Below are 23,328 nucleotides of genomic sequence, written 5' to 3' on the forward strand. Positions count from 1 at the left end.
AGTGAGTTGTACTTGACTTTTTCTCAAGTGAATAGAACTGGTTAGTTTTTCCTTTACTCTTTGAGGGTCCAAACTTTTTCAATATATATATATATATATATTCAAATAATTGAACTAAACCAGAAGTCTATAATCATATATTTAAGAATTAAAACGTTGCTTTTCTTTTGTGAGTTTTCTAATATTTTAATCAAACTACTAAAATACCCTTATTAAATTAAAAAAAAACTAAATTTCTCTCAATTCTCTCTCTCGTGTGAAGAAAAACTTCACAAATACACAGTTTCTATCACAATTATTTTTTCGATACACACCTAAATTAGAATACATTATTAAAAGTCAATTTTACCCCTCTTTAAACTGGAAAAGACTTGCATACCCTTAATGAATATAAACATGTGGAAAATAAGTACAAAGACATATATACGCTAGTTTTTCTTGCTATATATCTTGGAAAGAAAAAAAAATTACAGCCCATTTGCTTTCAGTTTTTCACATTCGTCTGTCGATTTTGCAAGAGAGAAAGGAGAGAAATCGAAGATAAATCCAAAATCAGCGACGATCAAAAGAAGACCCAGAAAATGGAGAGAAGTTCGTCCTCTAGTGAAGAAGATTCTTCGTCAACAGTGACTTCGAATGGCAATGAAACTTCTTTTTCTAGTCCGATAGAAAGAGAAGAGTCTAGGAGATTGAGGAGAATAGGTTCTTCTTCTGAAAAAATTGTAAGTATTCTCGAACCTATTACAATTATATGTAATTTTAGCGTTTTGGTGTGTGAATTTTTAGGGTTAAGGTCTTGATTTTTTATTTTTAGGGTTTGGTTGATTCCACACAGAAGGTAAAAATAATAGAAGGTAGAAAACGAAATGATATAGCAAGAGATTGTAAAATTAAAATTGCAAAATTGTTGTGATCTCCGCATATTCCCGAGAAAACTCCTCAAACGGGTACGAGGATCCTTTGGAGGGCAAGTCTGGTGCCAGCAGCCGCGGTAATTCCAGCTCCAATAGCGTACGAATGAGTTTTTCAGCGAAACTTCTTGGGTAGCCTCTACATCTCATACTTATGTTGTGGTATAAATCTCATTTCATTTGGATATACTCGTTTTTATTGCAAATTGATAAATCTCCAAACCAGAATTCTATTACGAGTTTGATGATATGAATACTATATCAGTAAAGGTATCATCAAAGTGTTTCCATATAGAAGTTGAGGATTTTTTAGAAAAACTTATGACCGTTGAATAGCTTGAATTTTTCACACAACGATCGCAACTAAGGCATATCTTTCACATGAAAAAGAAGCAAAAATTGAGGTTGAGTTTAATAGTAGCACTCATCAATTGAACTATTAGAACGAAGAAAGATAATGAACTATGGTTCTATATTAATTGAGTACCAATTTGGTACTCATTGTGGGAGCATACAGTTCTTTCGAGCCTGAATTGTAATCCATTATCGGAGAACTTGGAGGAACTCGATGGAACTGATTTCTACGGAAAGCATTTTGGGGAGGAAAGTTATGAGAAAGTTTTCAAAATAGATGTTCCAAAAAAGTATGGTGAATTGTGTATAGATGAAGCACATGACAGATATAAGACGACTTATTTGATGTTGTTTAGTTATGTCATATATAGGGCACCAACACAATGAAGACCTTAATTCATTTTTGATGAGGATTGTTAACGATACAGAGGCCTGTAAAGCATTTTCTTGGAGAACATTCACCTTTGAAAATGTTCTGAGTTATGTGTTCAATTATTTGAATGGGCATAGAAAATCGGTCAGTCAATGGAACCTACCAGATTTCATAATTTCACTTACGATAAGTGATTTAAATAAAACAAATAAATTAAAGAGTGATGAAACGAGAGAATGAGGAAATGCAATATTAATGTTGTGTGGTTTAAATTGCAGATGCTGCATTTCGAGTTTATTCTTAGACTTCGTCATGGTGGATGGTACAGTGATGTGGCATCGAGAGGAAATGTTATGTCAACCTGTCTGCATATGTACAGAAAGTGTTTTATACCAAATAGAAAATATGGTATGAAACAAGGGTTAGCAAAGATGAACAAAGCGCATGTACACAACTGAACTTAAGAGTTTTTATGTATCTTAATGAAATAGTTTGTCAGTCGTAAATCATAAGTTTTAATGTACACAATAGATATATTGATTTGTTTTAACATTCGTTTCAGAACATTGACAACATTCTAATGGTAAGCATGGAAGAAATGCAACTGGTTGTAAATGTTGAATTAAACAAAGTTAACAAAGATGAAGTTGTTGATAAATGGATGAAGAGGTTGACCAAAATTCCAAATGTCGTGAGTTAGGCCGATATACTTGAGGACGACGTGAAATCACGCGTCGTAGTTCCGATGATCAAGAAACACAACAAAAGAAAAGCTTCTGCTTCAGCCAAGAAACCTAAAAAAAGAGAAACCAAGAAAAAAAAGACAAGTGAATGAGGAGGAAGAAGAAGAAGAAAAAGGAGAAGAAGTAGAGAAAGAGGAAGAACCAAGAGGATATAGGCAATGATGTTCAAGGGGAATAAATACCATCGTAGCGGAAAGAAACAGATGTGTAACAATCTTCTATAATATTCATGACCCTGTTAAAAAACATAACATATATCTGTTATTGAATATTTCAGAATATTTCATTATATTACGACAAAAATTTCATACTCCACTTCTAGAATCATTAAAATCCTACAACTATCATCACTATAACTCAAAATTATATTGTCAATTTCTCGACAACTCCAAAAAATTCAAATTTCGTTGTAAAAATACAAGTTTTAATCTTGAAAATTTCAAACTCTAAAACTTTAACAATCCAAAAAACTCAATGGGTTTACATTTGTACCTTCTCAGTTGATTTCAACTTCAAACTTGCGAAAATCTCAAGTGAAAACTCATCTTCATCATGTTCGCACAGTAACAATGGTGGATTTGAATAGAGATGCAAAATGGAGAAAATAATCACGATAGGAAGAGAGATGATCACTTTTTTTTAAAAATGATTATTTTATTTATATATTGATGTTGGGTTATTTTGTCCTTTTTATTCTAAGAATAATTGGGTCATTTTGCATCAAAAGTTATGTATCTTTCAAAAGAAAAAATAATTGACTTTTACCTATATATCGAAAAAATAATTGTAATAGAAACTATGTATTTGTGAAGTTTCCCCTCGCGTGAATTGAACATCAATCTTCTCCATTCCTCATCATCGTAGTCATCTCCAGGTATGTTTGTTTGAATCCTATAGTTTCTTTTCTTTATTTTGTTTTTCTTTTATCCAATTTCTCCTTATAGGTCTATTTGAATCATATGGTTTCTTCTTAGTTCAGGGACAAACTTGTTTTCATCTTTTCATACTTCTCACAAATTTCGATTTAGAAATATGTTTTTGTCACTACAAAAAAACAGGGAAATGGTGACGCAAATTTTGCGTCACCAACGGGCATTTTTGCGTCATCAAGGGTGACGAAATAGTGATGCAAAAAAATCGTCACCAATTGCACCGTCACCATTTGCGATTTCGTCACCAAGCGTCACCAATTGGTGACGCCTGGGTGACCACACATTTCGTCACCAATTGGTGACACAAAAGTGACGCAATAGCGTGACTAATTGGTGACACAATTTCGTAACCAACATCGTCACTAATAAATAACGCACAAGCGTCACCAAACTGCGTCACTACTTAGTGACGCAATGCGTCACCAAAGTCGTCACCCTTTGGTGACGCAATAGCGTCACTATTTAGTGACGCATTTTGGTGACGCAAGTGCGTCATTTATTAGTGACAATTTTGCGTGAACAAATACGTTACTTTTTAGTGACGCAGTCGGTGACGCAATTCGACACCAATTTGGTGACACAATTGCGTCACCATGTTGCGTCACTATTTAAAAAATAAAATAAAAAAACAAAAAAACAAAAAAATATTATTATATTTAAATATATAATTAAAGTTTTAAATAATTAATTTACAAAACCAAAAAAATATAAAATATTTAATTTTGATTTCCCCCGTCGTAATTGGCTTCATCGCCGTCACCGTCGCCACCGCCACCGCTTCCGAAACTTGGAAATCCTCGCGTTTGGAACTCATTGAAAAATTCTTCTTGCACTCGCAGTTCTCGCGTTTGGAACTCATTGAACTCATTGAAAAACAAAAAAATATTATTATATTTAAATATGTTGATTTGTTGCAAACTCCAAAAAAATTAGTCAATCCTTCTTGGTAATGCGTAGATACATTACCCGTAGAAGGATTTACTCTTTCGTACATCCATTTTCTTGAGTAATAAATATTGTTATTACTCGACGCTATTTTTTGAGTTTTTTCTTCGGGTGCAAGAGTGTATGAGGGTGTGGTGTGGTATAAAGAAAATAGAGTGACACAATTTCGTCACTAAAATAACAAATAATGACGCAATTGCATCACCAAAAATGAAAATTGTGACGCAATTTCGTCACTATGAATGACGCAATTTCGTCACCACAATATTAGTGATGAAATTGCGTCAGTAAAAATGAATGACGCAATTGCGTCACCAAATAGTGATGCAAGGGTGACGAAAGGGTGACGAAATTTCCGCGCGTTATTTGGCGACGCAGTTTTGCGTCATAGCTGCGTCACCAAATGGTGACGCAGCCTGTTTCGTCACCACATCGTCACTAAATAGTGACGATTTGGTGATGCTTTTTTTGCGTCACTATTTGCGTCACAAAAACGTCACTACTGCGTCACCCTTTTAGTGACGCAAAATTTGCGTCACTTTTTGCGTCACCCTTTTCGTGTTTCCTTGTAGTGTGTTTGTGAGTTAGTTTATCGATCTCATATTAAAATAAGCTTTTTGAGCAAATAGAGATCGATTTTTTTTTGGGTTAGTTTGTCGATCTCACATTAGGATGAACGTTCTGGATCGGTTCTCATACTCTTACTATATATTCCAAAATCAGATATGGGTTGATAAAGAATCATGTTCTTGTCTCGACTTTCTGAAATATGTTTTTATTATGTTAATTGACCCGTGAAATTCATCTCAAGAATGATCTGCAGAAACCTGCAATGACGTAAATCTGGAAATAGTCGTTCCGAGTGGTGCGAAGGAAATAAGGGTATTGGAGGGAGGAGAGAGTCGGATCGGTGGCTCCAAATGACAAGAGAGGTACATGGAGCTCTTCTGAAATGTGGAAGATAATGTGAGCAATTCCTAAAGGTTGTGCACCAATGGCTACAACCACCTCTGTTTTCATCAGTTGCAAAGCTACAATCATAAGCAACATATCATCATCATCATCATCATCATCATCATCATCATCATCATCATCATCATCATCATCTTCGTCGTCGTCGTCGTCGACATCTCCATTCATGTTTAAACCATCGACTGGCTGATCACCATTGACGTCATCCATGGCCGCCATAATTGTTCTGTCTTTATTCACCTTCATATATATATATATATATATATTCCGATGGTTCCTATGGATATTTTTAAAATTTATGTTATATATTTATGTATGAAATAGGGTTTTGAAAGATCGATGTGCTTATATACGTAATATATATCTTGAAACTCGATAAAATCTGTTTTATAAAGTTTTCAATGTTCGTAGTGATTTATGGTTGTTATAAGATGTAAGGATCTTTTTTCATATTTAATTAAAATTTGTTTTTGATATTATGATTTGAGTTAAAAAAATATAGTAGTATGATATGATTATATAATTTTTGTTTTGTTAAATTTATCAATAATTATTTTTAATGCTTTTTATGATAAAATTATTTTTTAATTAAATATAAATTAAATTGATGAAATTTATATTTTAAAATATTTTATTTAATTATTTATAAATTATTAAAAAAAATTTTATCAAAATGATAATATAAAAATAATTACAATTAATTTTAAAAATTATCTTAAAATCTTATTTTTTTTAATAATTTACATAAAAATACAATTGAAAATGTTTATAACTATTAATTTCTAATCGCAATCAACTGCATTCACCCTCAACAATCACTTATCAACTAATCATTACCAATCGTCCACAATCGATACCAAATATTTTAACAACGTTATCACACAAAATCATAATCACAGCGGTAAAATCAATCGCATCTATAATAATATAAACCATTTAAATATTTAAAAATACAGAAAAAAAAAGAAAAAGAAACATTGTGACAACTAATTAAGATTAACCATGGTTAATTATTGATATATATATATATATATAGATATATGTGTGTGTGGAACAGATATTAAAAAAGGATAGAGGAGGGGCATGTGGGATGTTGGGGGAATTTAACTTTAGAGATGTAGTGAAGTAGTAGGGCCCACGTACCAATAATTTCTTAATTTTGTTTTCTCTAATCAACAAACGTTTTTCCTACTTTCATGTCCATAACCCAATAATGATTTTTAGAATCTCAGTCTAAAACTTTTAGAAGTAGGGCCATTTTTAATCATATATTCCTATAGCATTTTATATTGGATGACAAATGATATGAAGATATTCTTCTTATCTCACAAGATATTATCTTTATTATAATCTAAAGCTAATGTAGTTTACGAATATAGAAACCTTTTTTATATATGGGATTAGTTAAATCTTTTAAATCAATTTAGTTTTATATTATACTAATCGTTGATCCGGTCATCTATAAGTTTCAAATATAGTAGTTAAATTATTAAAAATGATTATATTTTATTTCCTATATTTTTATTTACAATTTTCATTGATATTTTTCTATCTATTTATTATGAAATTTGTTATAAAAATATAAAGTATCGTTGGAATATAATATAATAAAAATTCGATAAAACCTCTCAACACTGGAAGCAATTTTTTTAAGTTAAACAAATAAAGAAAATACTTTAGTAAAATAAAGAAATCTAAACAAATTAATAATTGATAAAATGAGGTTTATTTATTTATAAAACAGTAATAGATAAATTGCAAAATATAATTATAAAAAAATATAATAAATATCAATTTACTTGAAAAATATAATTTTATATTATAAAAACTAATAAAATATATTATTTTTATCAAAAAAATAATTCATATAATTTTATTAAAATAATATCAACAAATATTATAATGATCAACAAAAACAATATCCCTCGTCAATTCTCATCTAATTTAACTAATGCCTGAATGTATGTAGTAAAAAATCTCTTTTTCGATTTTTTTGTTTGATAATTCTTTAAATACACGAAAAAAAAGAAATAAATGGTACACAAAAATACTAAAGAAACGAATAATAACGACAAAACTGTATGATAAATATGAGAGAGATTTGATACAAGGCGTTTCTTATTTAAATTAATATGTAAATATAGGATAAAATAATTAATTATCACTGTTTTTAAATTCATGTCCAATTTCTAAGTAGATAACCATGTGAATGCTTGTGGATCACAAACCTGAGTTAGGTACGGAGTAAGTATATTATGTCTAATACATCAATATAATATCCAATTAAACCTACTTTATCCACTAAGTTGTTAAAAAAATATTATAATTATCATCTTTGGTTTTACACCAGTATTGATAAAGTTTTGCTCTCGGTATAATGTGAATAAGTTTTAGCATTCTAGTTGTCTTTTTAGATATTATTTTTTCATTATAATAAAAAATGTTATTGTATGTGCTCTAATTAAAATATATAATACACATTATCATTCACACAATTGTTTTAAACACATATCTTGTAAATTTTAGAACGTTTTGGTCAGTTAAAATTTGAGGAAATGAAATAAAACCCTAGTATGTGTTGAGAATAGGGGTGGCCAATTCGGGTTCGGTTCGATTATATTCGGGTTCGGTTATTTCGGTTATAGAAAAACTATAACCATTCGGTTTTTATATAAATTTCGGTTCGGTTCGGTTATTTTTCGGGTCAGATTCGGTTCGGTTCGATTACAGTAAAAAGTTCAGTTTTTCAAAGAAATTGTCGGCTTTTTCTCGTTTTTTCGGTTATTTTTTATTCGATTCGATTCGGTTCGGTTTCAGTTTTTTTGGGTCTAAGGAAATCATAACCGCTCGGATATGATGTCGGATTCGGTTCGGGTACGGTTATATCTTATTCGGTTCGGTTAGGTTATTCAGTTAATAACCGAAATGACCATATCCCTAGTTGAGAAATCAATCTTAATTTTTTTTTGTTTCTAATTAATAAAAAAAGAAAAGCAACCGAGTTAAAAAGTTACAAAAGTAGTTTGACAAGAAATAATCACTGTTAATGACATATGTTTAAGAATGTGTCCTTACTAATCAGGCACACCCATAACAAATAAATCCGCTAAAGTTAAAAGTACCGAGGTAATAAAGCAGCAATTTTCAAAGTCAATGATAAAAAAGGTGAATATCGACCTCGATCAATTATTATTGTTATCATTGTTGTTATTATTATATATATTGAAATGATTCCATATTAATATTAATTATTTTTTAACTAGAAAAAATATTTAGCACAATTCATTCACATGATTCATTAAGGTTTAGGTAGAAAACTAATTTTAAAAAAATAAATTCAACATTATTTTTTCATGTTATCTTTTACTTTAAAACCTAAACTTTTATACTGTTTTAAAAAAAAAACATTATTTTTTGAAAATAATTTAAAAGTTTTATTTAATTTTATGATAATTTTTATAAATTATTTTAAAAGCTCAAGATTAAATTTTATTGTTTTTAAAAAATTTAGGGTTAATTAGAAAAAGTTATTGAAGTTATGTGTGAATTTTAGAATTTGTATATCTATTATGATTTTTAAAATTTTATTTATTAATTTGAGATTTTTTTCTGAAACAAAATACGTAAATTTAATTTAAAATTAATATAACTAATCATTTTAAATTTTGAATATAGTTTATTAGAATATAAGATTGAGTGTTCTAATAAAGAATAAGGAAGAGAGCAAACATCTTTTTTAATCTGAATTTGATTTTTCATTTGGAAAAGGATATTTATACGGATTTCTTCGATCAAAGATATATTCGAGTCAAAGACACAATAAACTTACATGTTATAAAAAAAAAAATTATTGGAATATCTAAATGTTAGAGAGAGAGAGGGACCTTTTGATTTATAGAACAAGTGAAAAGGAAAACTGGGAGAGGAGTCACGGTCGGAGGAACGCACGAGGGGTACACGAAAATCCATCCATCCCACTAGATGCTGTGCACACGTGCGCCACTTTTCCCCACTTTATTACCCCTCCTTTTTAAACTATTATTATTATTATTATTATTATTATCCAACTTCGTACTCGTAATTTTTGAATTTATTATATTGGACAAAATAATTGTAAGATAACAAAATTTCGTAAAAAAATCCAAAAGAAATATAAAATTACAATCATGTATCAAATTTAAACGAGGCCTAAGAACAAGGATGAAATAAGATGTTCTAAATAATAAATAGCTATAAATAATTGTCGACACTCAAATGTTTTTGGAATTAAAAAAACGTGAATTTACAGATAGAGTCATGTTTATATTCCATCGCGATCGAACGGTCACAATAGTACGTCATAAGTGATCAGTTTCCGTCTCACGCGTTTGGTCAACTCATCGGACGGTCCACGTATTTTCTCCTACCGTTTGACCCTCATAATTCCATCTCATGCTGCTTCAACCACACAAAAGAAGATAAAAGACCACCAACACAGATACATACATACATATACATATATATGTCATGAAAATTATATATATGTGGAAAAATACAATTTATAACTGAAATATGTCATAAGAAACTAAAATAATCACACTATCTAATGGAAAGTCGATCCAATATTTTTTTAACTTGAAAATTCGTAACCATTATTCTTGGAATGTTTGGATAAACACCATCTATCATATGATGATTTACAAACCATACGAAAAATGTAAACCAATCTAAAATATTCATAATTCACTTATCAATTTACAGATGAAGAGATTAAGAATATTCGAATTCTAACCAGAGATTAAAGGATATAATACTCAATCAATTTTTTCGGGATTCAATTATGTTTTGGAGTTTGATTTGACTTTTAATTTTTAGTATGTACAATAATGGACTAATATAATATAAGGTTCGTTTTTTAGGCCTATACTACTGTATTGTTATGGACATATTATGAGATGTAATATATGTATATATAATTTTTTTGCTGTCATATATGGTTAAATATTAAAATAAAAAATAAAAAAAAAAGGGATAGACGACTCACGAGAATTGCGCGAACGAACGGAAATCCACGCGAAAGAACAGAGCGGCGCAGTATTTGCCACGCTCTTCGTCACTCAGTAGCATAACCGTAGATTAGGTAAATCATGAGGGCAATTACGTCTTTTACTAAAATGCGTTACTCCCCTCACATTTTATTCTTTTCCAACTATTGTAATAATAATTATTATTATATTATTATTTATTAATTTTAACGTGAAGAACCATTAATTGCGCATAAATTTTTAACGAAAAAAATAAGTGGGGGAGAAGCGCGTGGGACCCAGCTATGGTATATGGATGACGTGGCAGACTCGTGGAAAATTGAATGAAAACTGGAAAAGATAACGACCGGAGAGAGACTGGGCCCCTTGAGGAGAGCGAGAGGCTCATCCGCCATAATAAAGTCCCAGTTTTTTTTTTTCCAATCCATAATTTTTATTTTATATTTGCGGATTTTTTTTTCCGTTTGATTTTCTCGGGAAAATCTTCTCTGGCTTTTGCTGAGATCGAAGTGTGTGAGCACGAAATCTGGATGTGACTGTTGGTGAATCGGAGATGAGGAACGTGAACAATACCGTCGAGACGGTGAACGCTGCCGCAACCGCCATCGTCTCCGCCGAGTCCCGCGTCCAGCCGACGGCGGGTGAGGGACTGTTGAGCTATGTTCTTCTCTGTGTGAATTCAGGTCGAATGTGTTCAGTTTCTGGTTGTGGGTCAGTGTCGTTGCTTTTTTTTAGGTGGTTTCTTTAGTTATGAATGTTGAGCTATGTTCTTCTCTGTGTGAATTCAGGTCGAATGTGTTCAGTTTCTGGTTGTGGGTCAGTGTCGTTGCTTTTTTTTAGGTGGTTTCTTTAGTTATGAATCGTGATCCACGAGATTTGAAGCTTCTGTTTGGTTGCTGAGAAAATGATTGATGCTGAGTGAGAATTTCTGGATCTTTGGTGCGTGATCTGGATTAGAAACGCGAGGAGGAAATGATTTTACCTTTTTGCTTTAATCAGTTACTAATTCTGCTAGATTTATGCTCGGCTCTGTGTTACTTTATTAGTGGCGACGAGAAGATGGAAGAAGACCCGGAATTGGATCGGGGTTTCGTGTTCATTTCTATGTTTCCTTTTTCGGTTTTCCTATCTCAGAATTATCCATCAAAGTGAGATTTAAGCGGTGAACTCAAAATTTTCAGCGAAATTTTCCAGATTTCATTGCTTTGAGCGTTATCTCTTTGTTTCCTCTTGATTACGATTTGATATCAGGAAGCTTTGGTCTGGAGGGATTTGAGTGTAGAGGATAAGAGAGATATGGACGTTTTGCTCTCGATTGGCTTTAAAGGTCATGAATGATTTTCATGGTGTCAAAGGAAATATGGTTTTGATTAAGATGATTTCCTTTTCATCATTTGATATATCTTCTCCATTCGCCGTTTTTGAAATGCTATACTGTAAGATGATTGTTGATCATTTCTCTTCTATGGTTCGTGTGGCAAAGTTATCATCTTTGTCAGGAAAGAGAGTTATTTTGGTTCTGTAACTAAAGAATCTTGCTTTATCTGCTTGGATACAGAAGAGAAGATGGAGAAGCTGCTTGAGCCTTTACTCTTGTTTTGGATCCCAAAAGAACAATAAACGGATTGGTCATGCTGTGCTCGTCCCAGAGCCGGTCGCACCTGGAGTTCCGGTGGCTACAATCCAGAACTCGACAGCTTCAACTCCAATTGCTCTTCCCTTTATAGCCCCTCCTTCATCTCCTGTGTCATTTCTGCAATCTGATCCTCCGTCGGTGACTCAATCCCCCGCCGGTCTGCTTTCCCTCACCGTCAATACATATTCCCCATGTGAACCTTCATCGGCATTTGCTACGGGTCCTTATGCACATGAAACTCAACCAGTCACTCCTCCCATATTCTCTGCCTTCACAACAGAACCCTCCACTGCACCTTTCACCCCTCCTCCCGAATCAGTTCACATGACTACCCCTTCTTCCCCTGAAGTGCCCTTTGCTCAGTTGCTGACATCATCGCTAGAGCGAGCTCGGAGGAATAGCGGCGGGATGAATCAAAAGTTCTCGTCGTCACACTATGAGTTTAAATCTCATCATGTGTACCCGGGGAGCCCTGGCGGTAATCTAATATCCCCTGGCTCTGTGGTTTCAAACTCTGGTACATCTTCTCCTTACCCAAGAAAGTATCCCATCGTCAATTTCCGTGTGGATGTACCTCCAAAGTTCTTTGGTTCTGGATCTATTACTCCTTTTGGGCAAGGTTCAAGGTTGGGTTCTGGTGCTCTGACCCCTGACGGGGGAGGCTTCTCAAGGTTGGGGTCTGGTGCCGTGACACCGAGTGCTGTTGGGATTTCAAGACTTGGTTCTGGAACTATGACACCCGATGGCGTATGGCCTGCACCTCACGAAGGCACTTTCATGGAGAATCAGATCTCTGAGGTGGCATCACTAGCCAATTCAGATCACGGGTCGGGGTCTAGACATGAGGAAATAGCAGTAGATCACAGAGTTTCGTTCGAGCTGACTGGCGAAGATGTAGCTCGTTGTCTAGCGAGCAAGTTAAGCAGGTCTGGGTTAGATAGTAACCAGTTCGAGACAGAGGAAACAGTTCTAGACAGACGAACCAGCAGCCATGGGGAAACATGTGGAAATATGTCTGAGAAAGGACATGGAGAAACAGAAAGTGAACAGGCTCAAAGGCTACGATCGTTCTCGGTAGGATCGAGCAAAGAATTCAACTTCGACAACAGAAAAGAAGAGATCCCGGAGAAGGCAGCAGTTAGGTCAGAGTGGTGGGCGAACGAGAAGGTCTCAGGGAAAGGCGAAAGCCCCGGAAACAACTGGAGTTTTTTCCCGGGTTTACACTCTGGTGTAAGCTAAGCTTGAGAAATTCTCCGATCATAAAGTCACAAAAACGGCTAACAAACCAGGTAAGTGTTTCAAGATTCGGTCTAACAAAATATACAGAAAGGGTATAGTAGTGATGGGAATATATATAATAAGATTGCGGTGGTATACGTAACTGATTATGGTAATGAATAGGGGCATTCTTTGATAATAATCTGCTTCAACTAGATTTCTTCATTATACTAAACACAGCCTTCCGTATACTACTTAATACAAATATTTGGTGGGGTGTGTCGACTTCCTTCTCTCTTTGTAGTTGAATAGAAAACCCTTTTTTTTTTTTTGTCAAAACAGGAAGTTCACCTGGGCCTTCGGCCCAACCTACATCTCCCTGAGCCCGGGAGCAGCCTTTGAACACACAGCCTTTGGCTATGCCTCTCCCTCCCCGCATGCCTGAATTCGAACCCCTGACCTGGAGGAGGAACACCCTCACTTCCAGTTCAGGTACCACTCGACCACAGACATGTGGGTAGAAAACCCTTTTCTTCTGTGTCGATATATTCATTCATGTGATAGAATAGAGCCCGTGTTCTGAAATCATCTTTTCCATCCGACCGCATGAATGCGTCAATGTTATTCAAACTTTGTTGTGGTACTTTAGACCGGATCTGGGTATCCGAAAACAGGGCAGGGTGAAGTTGAGACTAGGCGTGGACGGCGATCGGGCTTGAATTCGAATTCTGTGATCATAATTCTTGGATATCTGAGCCGGTTTCCATCGTCTAAATCATCATCGTGACCTCGCCTGAGTCATCTCGTTTCGTCCACACCCTCGGATACATCTCAAGATGATTTGAACCATTCGAATTTAAAATTAGATAACCCTACAATTTTTAGATATCAACGCTAAAATACACACCATGGAAAAGAAACCAGCCATAGCATCTTTATCAAAAATATCTTTACTTTGTCGAGATGATATCCATGTATCATTTTTCGTATAACCAATGTGATCATTTTAAACAGTAGTCACACCGATAAAATTGCATGATGATCAAACTATTCATATTGATTGTATCGTTAAAATTATATGACCGGTGTAACCATCATTTACTAATCAAACTAGTTAAAAAAAAATAGGTTAAAAAATTACTCTAAATTACATTTAACAAATAAGAGTAGTTTTGATATTATACCCATCTCAAATACGTTTCTCAATGAAATTAACGTCGAGATGAGAAGTCGTCATAATGTGGACTCCAATTTACAGAACCCATCGTTTTCTTTTCTTTTTGTTCTTTTGTTCATTTTCGTCAAAACAAGCATTAATGAAATCACGCTTTTGACTTTTGGGAACTAAAGAAAAACACCGACCGTTATTTCATATTAGTTTGTGTTCTTCAAATAATATCGGAATCTACTGATTATTAGATTGGTCTGTTCAATTGTCATCGAGTTGAGCTCATCATAAAAAACGACAGAACATAAGGAGATATGATTCTAAATTATACATGGAGACGACGACAAACAAGAGGAAGAAGAAGGAGACAGAGAAGAACTTCCGTCATCGGACACGTGTCGTCTTCTTTCGTAATAAATTCGTAACCTTGACCGTTTGGGTTCGTAAAGGAACCCAGAAACTTCAAACGAAGGATTTCACAAACCTTTCTGTTCTTCGCTTTTGGATCTTATCCCCCACTACCAAGGTAAGACCCATCTGCTTAATTAATAAGATCGAAAGACTTGGAATTTCGCTTTGGATTTTTGAAAAAAAAAACATATTTTTGTTGAAAGAATCCTTTAATAGTTCCTGTTTTGCTTCGGAGTTTGTGGGATTCGATTTCAGGAACACGAACAACGTTGAACAGTTTCAGTTCGTTACTCCAGTGATTTCATTTATCTGATGAAACAGTTAACATCAAATTCAACTGCCCTCTTTTTATGTTTTGGTCCTGAACAGCAAAGATTCTTACAGGAATCATACGACAAGATCTGGGAAGTGGCCGATAAGGGTTTACCTTCCCCGCCAAGAAAACTCTGAAACTGACTTGGTTGACACAGACCCTAAGTTCAGACCTCCGAAAATGGCGATGGCTCCCACTGTGAAGCTGGTTTTAGGCTCTTTCGTCTTTGCGGTTTTCTGGGTCTTAGCCGTTTTTCCGTCTGTCCCATTTCTACCGATCGGTAGAACCGCAGGTTCCCTTCTTGGTGCAGTTCTGATGGTGATATTCCAAGTCATAAGTCCAGAACAAGCTTACTCCGCCATCGATCTCCCGATTCTTGGACTTCTATTCGGAACAATGGTCGTTAGTACGTACCTCGAAAGAGCTGATATGTTCAAGTACTTGGGGAAGTTGCTTTCATGGAAGAGCAGAGGATCCAAGGACTTGCTCTGCCGAATCTGTCTGATCTCTGCGATCTCGAGCGCCCTTTTCACCAATGACACTTCTTGTGTGGTGTTGACTGAGTTCGTACTGAAGATCGCGAGGCAAAAGAATCTGCCGCCTCATCCGTTTCTACTGGCTCTTGCCTCGAGTGCGAATATCGGTTCTGCAGCTACTCCGATTGGGAACCCTCAGAATCTTGTCATTGCCGTGCAGAGCAAGATATCTTTCTGGGATTTTCTCCTTGGGATTTTGCCTGCAACGTTAGCTGGTATCTGCGTAAATGCTTTGATTCTTCTCGGTATGTATTGGAAGTTGTTGTCAGATCATAAGGACGAAGAGGAAGCTTGTCCTGAAGCCGTGGCCGAGGAGGAAGTCGTGTCCCATCAGTTTTCGCCAGCTACATTACCACATCTTAACTCGTTCGACTCTGAAGAGATGAATCTAAGAAACAGAACGGCTAGGGTTTCGGGCGAGAGCGAAACAAACCGTCCTTCAAATGCGTCGAGAGAGACAGTGAACGAAGCTTCTGAGAGAGGGGATCGCATTAACTCGGCATCATCAAGGAGTGTTTCATCAGTGGAATTGAGTTCCGGTGATTGCCATGGAGTATACACTACCAAATGGAGCAGAAAACTATGGAAGTGTTGCGTTTATCTGGTCACCATTGGAATGCTCATAGCTCTGCTGATGGGTCTGAACATGTCCTGGACCGCCGTCACAGCTGCTCTCGCCCTCGTGGTTCTCGATTTCCAAGACGCCAGGCCTTCCCTAGAGAAGGTAGTAGACTATGACACAGCAAACCCTAAAACTTAAACTCTTGAGTTCTAAACCCTAAACGCTTACTCGTACGATGAATGTGAGGTTGAAAGTGTGGGTAATGGACGGCTTTAACATGTGCAGGTGTCGTATTCGCTGCTGATATTCTTCTGCGGAATGTTCATAACGGTGGAAGGATTCAACAAGACAGGGATCCCGACGGCGCTGTGGGATCTGATGGAACCGTTGGCGAAGATAGACAGTGTAAGCGGGACAGTGGTTCTTGCTGTCGTGATCCTTGTCCTCTCCAATGTCGCCTCCAACGTACCCACAGGTAATAACACCTAATACCTCTCTAAGTTGATATGATGAAGAAACCGAACCCTAACTCGGCAAGAATGCAGTGCTGTTGCTGGGAGGAAGAGTGGCTGCCTCGGCAGGGGCAGAAGACGTGAAGAGGGCGTGGCTAATAGTGGCGTGGGTGAGCACGGTGGCCGGGAACCTCTCCCTGCTGGGCTCGGCGGCCAACCTCATAGTGTGCGAGCAGGCAGGACGGGCCCCTCACCTCCTCGGCTACACCCTCACCTTCTGGAAACATCTCATGTTCGGCCTCCCTTCCACTCTCCTCGTCACCTCCCTCGGTCTCCTCCTCATCCGCTGACATCGACCCCGGCCCCTTCTCCTTTGGTTTGGCTCGGGGTCACGAGAAGCAAATCGTTGCGATTGCGGTTCCCTTTGAATATTTCGTATTATGTCTGAAATTGTACCAATTCGATTGTATATATACTGAACCGATTCGAAATAAATAACACGTAATCAATCGCTAAACGAAAATCCAATATAAAAGCCGAACTCCGAACCAATTATCATAATCATAAAAAAATCGATTTTTTTTTATGAATCAAAATTTTATTATCAAAACCCAACGCCACACAGAATCTAATAAAATTAAACCGGAAAAATCGAATCCGAACCAAAAGCTGAAATACCGCACCTACATTTGAGTAATCATTTCGGTATTTAGAGCAATAATCTATGAACTGAAGTCATCACAAAGTAAATTGATTCACGTAGCTAACAAAAGGTGCGTATTTGGAAATTGGAACATAGACCGTAGCGTCGAAATGAAAGCCAAAGCTGAACAATAGAACCAACCCTAAACCGGTTCCACATCAAAGATCTGAACAATAAACCGAAAACTAAACCCATTACGTTACGGTATAAGTTAAACCGGACAGTTAAACACAAAAACCGGTTCAATCGTCCTTGTTGTTCACTTCATAATACCTCTTGAAAGCTCTGGGGAGATAAACCGGCAACAGCACCCCAAACAGATTGAATGACCAAACCGCCATGTTCGCAGTCGCCAGAGCTCTACCGGCCAACATCCTCCGCCGTGAAATCGTCCCGAACTCCGGCGTCTCCTTTGTGAACTCTCCCCTCAGCCACTCCACGATCGTCAGGATCCTCCTCGCGTTGTAGAAGATCGGGATCAGGATTCGCATCGGGGCGGAGAACCCGCGCCTGGAGGCAACGCCCTCCATGAACACCTGGCTAGCGAGGAGGAACACGTGAGGAGCCGCGGCGCGAATCCCGACCTTGTCGTCCTCGAAGACTCCATGGCAGATGTAACAGATCGGGATCACCAGGCCGACGATTCCCGCGGCCGCGACGTAGAGACGGAACGTCTTGTTGCTAGGGCTTGTGAGAGGGCCGTCGATTTTGGGGGTTTTGGGAGGGAAAACTGATCTGGAAAGGAAGATGAAGTAGACGAGTGAGAAGAGGACGAAGGCCAAGTCGTCGACGCAGACGAGGCCGCTCGTTGAGAGGACAACGATGATGGCGAGAGAATTCAATTGATGGAAAGAGAGGAGCCCGCCGGCGGCGGCGGAGGATGTTTTGCCGGTGGAGGTTTCGTGGTGAAGGTGTGTGCGTTCTTCTTCTTCTACTTCTTCTTCTCGTGGTAGGGTGATGTCGTCGTAAGTAGGACGGACACCGCCAGACATCTCGCCCGTTGTTTCGTCTCTGTATCGTTTGTTTGGTTGGGGAGAAAATAATATGGTTGGTTGATAATTTTCCTGGGAAAATTCAACCAAAAAAATTTTCCTGGGAAAATGAGGGAGAAACTTGGGGTAAGGGAGAGACACGTGGCGGACGGTGAGAGATAAGAATGGGGACGTGGTGGGAAAGCAGAGCCCATATGTGTCTTGTCGTTGTCTGCACTATTTACGAGGTAGACGAGCAGATTTTTTTTTTTCTTTTCATAAAACCAACAAAAAAACAATTTTCACTTGGAAAAGATTAGTGAAAATCTCTCAAAAAGTCTCTAAAACAATTTTCAGTCGAAGACCCTCCGTTTAGGAACATAGTTTACCTCAGTCGAAGTCCTCCACGGATTGGTTGCTCGCAGTCTTTGCACCACCGTTTGCTTCCGAAGAATCCTCTCAGAATAGCATCGCCTCAGTATCAGAATCCACAGACAATCTGGATCTTGTCGTTCCTCTGATGAAGTGCTCCCACTTTCCTTGGAGTCCTCTGTTCTCTTTGCCTGAGCTTCCTCCTCCTCCTCCTCTCCAAGACCTCAGTTTGTCTGCTCCAAATATGATGATAATATATTAATATCAATGAAAGTCAATGTAAGGGAATTAGTTCAGAGCAGGACCTCCGGTTCAGCGATGGTCTAATGAAATTTGCAGGTTCAGGGGATGCTATGAGCTTACACCTTCTTTGAGCGGCTTCTTCCTCTTCAACCAGTAATTTCTGGCACCGCAATGCTTCTGCATCTTTGTCAGCAAGCTAAGTTTAATCTGTACATAAAAGAAACAAACACAAATGATAAGCCGAGATTATGGGAAGTCCTCCAACTCTAGTTCTTGCGAAGACACTGGAAATCTAGATGGTCTAGCCTGGATAATAAATACCCTGACATATGTGTCAGTTGTAGGATAAATTTAGGAAGGTTTTATTGGGAAAGCGAAAAAGAGAGAACGAATCAAAGAAAGATGAAATCTATACCAAAAGGTCAGATAATATTGTGGCGTGGCAGTGAATCCTGGTTTTTGGGTAAGTGTCATTAATGCTGTCTCAACAGATGACCCAGATACTTCCTGCAAAAACCCAAACACAATATGAAGCAATAGAAAAATAGAGTGTGACAGCCAACCAGGCCATGTACAGCATGGATGAACCAACCAACACCGAGTCATGAAAACAGTTCCAGACATGAAAGGATGTATGCAAGTGTAGGTATGATAGTTGTTCAGCTCGCAAAGAATGAGAATCCAGACAGGATAGCACTTGAGCTCAAAAGCTTGCTTTTGCTTTTAGTTTAAGTTCGTTATGTGAAGATAATTATATAACATTAACCAAAATCATTGGACTTCTACGAAGCATACTACAAAAAGATGCTCAAATATATATAGTACCACACCTTCAAAGAAACAACATGTTGATAATAAAGAGTGAGACCTTCGATAAAATGTGACCAACGACAATGGAACAAAACATTGGCAAGACATAACCTGCTATGCCTAGTTCATCTCAGATGAGATGTCCACAAAGTGTTTTCACAGGTAAAACATGCTTTTACAGACAGAGGAATGCATTGATGAAAAGAATACCACCTCCATCATCACTCCCTTCAATGAGAGAATCTCCTTCACCTCATCTATTGAGAGCTGCAAACAACCAAGAAGATTAGACACATTCACAAAAGGGAAGATATACTCCAATAAGCAATAAAAATGCAATTAGAGGGGACTTACCTCATCCCAGAAGGCTCCCAGGATGTCCCTATCTTTGCCAGAATCCTGGATAACATGGAAAACCATATTCAGAAACACTCCACACAAAAAGAAACTAAATGTGAAGTGAAGTCAAGATGAAAGCAATCGGGACTGTGGAAGAAATCAAATCAAGATTATAGCATCAGTTCCCAACTAAGCAAACCTTGTCAGTCTTTCTTGTACGCCGATGCAAGCGGTTGTCTTCTGTAGTTAACAGGTGAACAAAATTCCCTCGAGCACTTATCACACTTCTACATTTTTACCTTCAAAGGGGTAAGCAATGGCTAACCTGGGAGCTCTGCCACAAAAACAGGAAATGAGAAGCAAGATGAAACGTCTACAACGTCAAATAAAGTCCCAGCAATCACAATTAAGATCACATGTATTCATCTATTAAGGTGAAAAACTCAAAGCAATAATATGACAAACAAGGGGTCACAAGTAACTGTAGACACCTAGTCCACTTTGCCCAATGCCATTTCCAATAACATCATAAAAAACATTAACTGGCAAGAATGTGATCAGTGCATGCGCATAATCCATTCAAAATCATGAGCTACAAGAGGGCTCAGTAATACCTGGCTGATCAAAGGCATGGAGAAGTTGGAACAACTGGACTGGATTATTTTCAGGCCTTGGGAAGGAAAGAAAGGGCTCCTTTCCAACTGCCTGCCTGATGAGCATATCTAGAGAATCATTTCCATCTTGCTTCATAAGATCCATGGAATTAGAGAGGTTAGATTTTGCAATTGCCATCCACAGAGACGGGAAAACCTATAATAAGCATTAACCATGCTCCATGGTGAAAAGGAAAGGTATCAAAATGGAATAGCCCAATATGTCACACAAACAATCCACAGAAAAAGAATGAAGAAGATAAAGTTATGCCATATCTAACAATAGAAATGAAACAGCATTAACCCAATAAATCAATAACAAAACTCTAAAATATTCCATGATAATGACCCATTACACTACTCTAAATCCTCCTAAACACTGCAAATTACGACTCAACAATTTCAATATACTACGATTTGAGCAATAGCAGATAGTTCAAAATCCATCTAACAAAATCGCTAACATGTGTTGAACATACTTCAGCTATTTCCCTTAAGAAATATATAAATCCATCTAGCGAGGAAGCACAGATGTTGTGTCAATTTTGAATTTTCACCATCATTGATTAGAGATTCCTGATCCTCCTTCATTGCTAGCCCCATCACAGATTTTCGATGCCACCTAACAGAGCAAAACAGAAATTGGGATTACCTCATTACACAAAAACCATTTTAAGGCAGAGAAAAATGGAACTTAAAGCGCTGTGAATTCTCCCACTCGCAAGAACGTGTGAATATACATTGATATAGAATTTACACATATGAAATGGTTAAGTGCAGTGGTCCAATCGCGTAGCAGTAGAACAGTGACATATTAGAAGAGATCGGTAGCCAAAAGGAAATGGAAATCACAACGATCGTTGGAGATTACGTCCCGAGGGTGAAGAAAATCCTTAGGAAGCTGCTTGGTAGGTGAGAAATGTCACCGAGAAAATCCGAGAAGCGATCAGATACAAAACAAAGAAAAAGAGAGAGAGAGACTGAGAAGGGAGACAAGGGAGAGAGAGAATTTAGAGGGAGAGGGGAAACAAAACAACCTTCGGGTGAAATATTTGACATAGCAAGACATTTTTATACAACGCGCTTGGTCAGCGAGTATCTGCATACTCCTATGAGTACATGGACTTCCTCGAAAAGGCCGAAAGAATAAACTTATAGTATTGGGCATAATGGTTGGGCTAGTCATCGCATCTTTTGCATGGAAGTACAAATAGGGTCTTCCACTAAGATGGTGGTGGTGATGATGATGATGACGATGATGATGATAATGATGATAATCTTATAAGTATTATGGTAAAAATACATCATGATCTAATACTTTTTTAATTTCTATTGGATTATAAAATAATTTATTAGGTATAAATACATATAAATTAGCAACATATTATTTAATAAAGAAAAAAGTAAAAATTCATCTTTATAAAATTAAAAAAACTATTTTGACCTTAGTTTTACATATTATTAAAATTTTCATTTAATTACATTTGTATTTAAAATTTATTTTTTATCTTCATGATTTATTTTAATAAAAATAATAAATATTACAGAAAAATGTGAGGTTATAATATAAAAAAGAAAAATATCAATAAATTATTTATAATAAAAAATTATATCTTTATTACTTAAGAGAAACAAATGCTTTAGAATAAATAGAAAAATTAATGATAGTTAGCGGAATAAAAATCTTTAAATTTTAATTAACTAAAAGAAGGAAAAGAAACGGATGTTTTGTAGTAAGTGGAGAAATTTATGATTAGATAGTGGAGAAAAAAATTATTACATAAAAAAGAAACGACGGTTTCAGATTTATTACACTAATATCCACAATAATTATTATTAGATAATTGAATATTTACTGAAACAAAAAATTTAAAAAAAAACGATGGACAAGGTTCATTATCCCATTTATAAAAACCAAAAAAAGCGGTAAAGAGTTTACTCTTTTTCTAATTAAATCTAATTTATTGTATTATTATCCTATTTCTATTATATAACACCATCTTTTACAATTGGCTCATTATTATAAAACAACACGGAATCCAAAACTCTAACAAGAATAAAAGATTTATTTCATTGGAGCCGATGCCATGCCACTCAAGAACGAAAAAGACCTTGAGCTAATGTTAAATGGGATTAGAGATGAAGAAAACCGAAGAAGCTAGAGGGTATATAGTGGAAGGAAATAATAGTTCACCCATATATTCCTATCTTAACTCGTAGATCTCATCTATCTTTTTTTTTTTGATAATTTGAAAAATCATCGGATTTTGGCTCGACTACATATTCCAGAAGACCGAGTTATGAATACCCCTCCCCAAGTGAGTACTCGAACCCGGATTAGGAAGGAGTTTTTTCCCCTTCCTTACCGGTTGAACCACCCAATCTTAGGTAGATCTCATCTATCTTCTTCAATTCCCGAGTGCATAATCGGCGACATGAGTTCATCGGCGACAGTGGCGAGACCGACGAGGTCTTCGAAGCACTGGGCATGATGGCGAGGTCGCCTTCTTCTGCCTCCGCTTCTCTCCCTTCCCATCTCACCCTGGTGGAGAGGAAGCAGAAGATTCTCACTTCTCTCGCAAAGCTAGATGACATGGATATATATCAGATTGCTGTCGAAGATCTCGAGAAGAATACAATCTCTCTCGCCAGAAAACCCTACCAATGTTCCTCCATTGCCTTTATGA

The 23,328-nt window shown here is 36.5% G+C and overlaps 4 protein-coding genes across 6 annotated transcripts; 2 read left to right on the top strand and 2 right to left on the bottom strand.

Annotated features, from left to right (window-relative positions):
• Positions 1–10,665: 10,665 nt before the first annotated feature.
• Positions 10,666–15,142, top strand: LOC104800244. 3 transcript variants are annotated; one of them, XR_769690.2, is made up of 3 exons: positions 10,666–10,900; positions 11,813–13,179; positions 15,057–15,142. XR_769690.2 is itself a non-coding variant. In XM_010523014.2 (2 exons), exons 1-2 carry the CDS (start codon positions 10,808–10,810, stop codon positions 13,127–13,129), a joined length of 1,410 nt encoding a protein of 469 aa, XP_010521316.1. In that variant the 5' UTR covers positions 10,666–10,807; the 3' UTR covers positions 13,130–13,393. The 3 variants fall into 3 exon arrangements, 1 of the variants encoding a protein (XP_010521316.1); XR_769689.2 differs by lacking the exon at positions 15,057–15,142 and adding an exon at positions 13,451–14,277; XM_010523014.2 differs by lacking the exon at positions 15,057–15,142 and having other exon boundaries at positions 11,813–13,393.
• Positions 15,143–15,170: 28 nt separating this feature from the next.
• On the top strand, positions 15,171–17,084 carry LOC104800246 (putative transporter arsB). The gene is made up of 3 exons (XM_010523015.2): positions 15,171–16,260; positions 16,384–16,573; positions 16,644–17,084. The coding sequence occupies exons 1-3, from the start codon at positions 15,181–15,183 to the stop codon at positions 16,898–16,900; spliced, it is 1,527 nt and encodes a 508-aa protein (XP_010521317.1). The 5' UTR covers positions 15,171–15,180; the 3' UTR covers positions 16,901–17,084.
• A 154-nt stretch (positions 17,085–17,238) lies between these two features.
• On the bottom strand, positions 17,239–18,345 carry LOC109115968. The gene has a single exon (XM_019200914.1). It carries the CDS (start codon positions 18,243–18,245, stop codon positions 17,496–17,498), a length of 750 nt encoding a protein of 249 aa, XP_019056459.1. The 5' UTR covers positions 18,246–18,345; the 3' UTR covers positions 17,239–17,495.
• A 160-nt stretch (positions 18,346–18,505) lies between these two features.
• Positions 18,506–21,669, bottom strand: LOC104800248. The gene is given in 11 exon segments (XM_019200910.1): positions 18,506–18,774; positions 18,777–18,829; positions 18,962–19,035; positions 19,146–19,161; positions 19,255–19,346; positions 19,863–19,916; positions 20,004–20,048; positions 20,188–20,224; positions 20,226–20,313; positions 20,603–20,798; positions 21,199–21,669. Coding segments are annotated over 11 exon segments (858 nt in total). The 5' UTR covers positions 21,205–21,669; the 3' UTR covers positions 18,506–18,577.
• Between the last annotated feature and the right edge of the window lie 1,659 nt (positions 21,670–23,328).

This window comes from Tarenaya hassleriana, unplaced genomic scaffold, assembly GCF_000463585.1.
Source record: "Tarenaya hassleriana unplaced genomic scaffold, ASM46358v1 Cleome66, whole genome shotgun sequence".
Lineage (NCBI taxonomy): Eukaryota > Viridiplantae > Streptophyta > Magnoliopsida > Brassicales > Cleomaceae > Tarenaya > Tarenaya hassleriana.

Bases quoted from the DNA above. Each gene is read 5' to 3' on its own strand.
- LOC104800244 (XM_010523014.2), top strand. From the start codon at position 10,808: ATGAGGAACGTGAACAATACCGTCGAGACGGTGAACGCTGCCGCAACC. The intron at 10,901-11,812 runs GGACTGTTGAGC...GCTTGGATACAG, and splicing joins TCCAGCCGACGGCGGGTGAG to AAGAGAAGATGGAGAAGCTG.
- LOC104800246 (XM_010523015.2), top strand. From the start codon at position 15,181: ATGGCGATGGCTCCCACTGTGAAGCTGGTTTTAGGCTCTTTCGTCTTT. The intron at 16,261-16,383 runs GTAGTAGACTAT...TAACATGTGCAG, and splicing joins CCAGGCCTTCCCTAGAGAAG to GTGTCGTATTCGCTGCTGAT. The intron at 16,574-16,643 runs GTAATAACACCT...GCAAGAATGCAG, and splicing joins CGCCTCCAACGTACCCACAG to TGCTGTTGCTGGGAGGAAGA.
- LOC109115968 (XM_019200914.1), bottom strand. From the start codon at position 18,245: ATGTCTGGCGGTGTCCGTCCTACTTACGACGACATCACCCTACCACGA.